We start from the raw sequence: 1,506 nt of genomic DNA, 5'->3' as shown, positions 1-1,506 counted from the left end.
GCAAGGTATACACACATACACACACACACACACACACACACACACACACACACACACACACACACACACACACACACACACACACACAAAAACAGTGGCTTTCACAGGAGTCGTGAGAGTGGAGGCAAGTTGTCAATTGTGTTTTATTTTTTAGGATGTTGAAAGTGGAAATGACCTCAAGAAGAAAAGCAAGACTTTGTATGTTTTTTTATACAAAAACACACACACACACACACACACACACACACACACACACACACACACACACACACACACACTCTCACACGCACACACACACGCGTGTACGTTGTTATGGTTTTCATTGTAGCGCTTCAGAGGTGCGCAGTCGTCTTCCGTTCCTGTGCAGACGCAAGCGTTTGGTCCAAAGTGACAGTCTGGAGCGAGCTCTGAGAAACACCAGGTTGGTTCTTAAAAGATAATTTAGTTTCCTTTTATTTTGATATTTTGGCAGACAGAAACGGGCGGTTTGTGCTGTTGTGGCCTTGAAGACCGCTTTGCGGGCCAACGGAAGCCGCTTTTCTCTTTCCGTTTAAATTTTGAATACGAGAGGCGCAGTCTTTGCTGGAGTCCAGGCAGGAGGTTGAGGGCGTAAAGTGCGTTTATAAGAAACTACAAGACGAGTTCAACCAGCTGTGCCGGAGGCAGGGGCTGATTTAAAAAATATAATAAGGGTGAATATTGTCATATTTGTGGAGCTCAGAATGTGTCTGCCAGCGCCTCGATCAAATTCACTGATGGTGTTGCATCACCTGCGCCAAAACTTAGACCTCCTTTTCAGCAGGCATAGAGTTTCGTCAACTTTCAGCCACCGGGTGTGCCAGGAACCAGTCATCTAGCAGATCCCCAAGCATTCATTGTTTCGTAAGATTCTCTATGTTTTTATCTTTCCTTTTCTAGGCCCTCTGCAAGGGAGGTGCTTATTTGGGCCGAGAGTCTCAAGGCTCTCTTGGCCAACCAATGTAAGTCTTCAATTGCCCTCGTCACTGCGGGGAAGCGATTAATTCAATGGGCGAGAGGGGCCAATGTCATTCCATCTTTCTTCTCATTGCTCAGACGGCCTCGCGGTATTCCGCCACTTCCTGAGGTCGGAGTACAGCGAGGAAAATCTGGACTTCTGGTTGGCTGTGGAGAAATTCAAGCAGACGTGCCCCCTCAACAAGATGCCAGACAGAGCCAACAAAATCTATGAGGAGTTCATCTCGTGCAGCGCATCCAGACAGGTAGATGATGACGTTTGAAGACGTCTCCTGGTCATGTGACTCTGACACGCCGTGACAACGTCCTCCAGATCAACGTGGATTCAAACATACGGGAGTTGACCCAACGGAGCCTGCGTCTGGGCGCTGAGACCACATCCTTCCAGCTGGCACAGGATCAGATCTTCAGCCTCATGGAGGCCGATAGCTACCCGCGATTCCTCCGGTCCCGCCTCTATGCCCAGCTGGCCAATCAGGATGTGGGGCTCGCCGATAACGGCCAAACAGA

General features: G+C 49.0%; 1 protein-coding gene across 1 annotated transcript in view; it reads left to right on the top strand.

Annotated features, from left to right (window-relative positions):
* Positions 1 to 1,506, top strand: part of LOC109525150 (regulator of G-protein signaling 3-like) — a 12,574-nt gene that overhangs the window by 10,410 nt on the left and 658 nt on the right. Inside the window, exons 23-27 of the mRNA XM_019885441.1 lie at positions 155 to 198; positions 329 to 421; positions 919 to 980; positions 1,075 to 1,241; positions 1,310 to 1,496. Coding sequence (XP_019741000.1) covers positions 155 to 198; positions 329 to 421; positions 919 to 980; positions 1,075 to 1,241; positions 1,310 to 1,496 — 553 coding nt within the window. The remainder of the gene's footprint in view (positions 1 to 154; positions 199 to 328; positions 422 to 918; positions 981 to 1,074; positions 1,242 to 1,309; positions 1,497 to 1,506) is intronic.

The sequence above is a fragment of the Hippocampus comes genome, unplaced genomic scaffold (assembly GCF_001891065.2).
Source record: "Hippocampus comes isolate QL1 unplaced genomic scaffold, H_comes_QL1_v1.1 scaffold78, whole genome shotgun sequence".
In the NCBI taxonomy this organism is placed as follows: Eukaryota; Metazoa; Chordata; class Actinopteri; order Syngnathiformes; family Syngnathidae; genus Hippocampus; species Hippocampus comes.
Note: the sequence above shows the minus strand (reverse complement) of the source record. Positions and strands in the feature narration are given on the sequence as shown.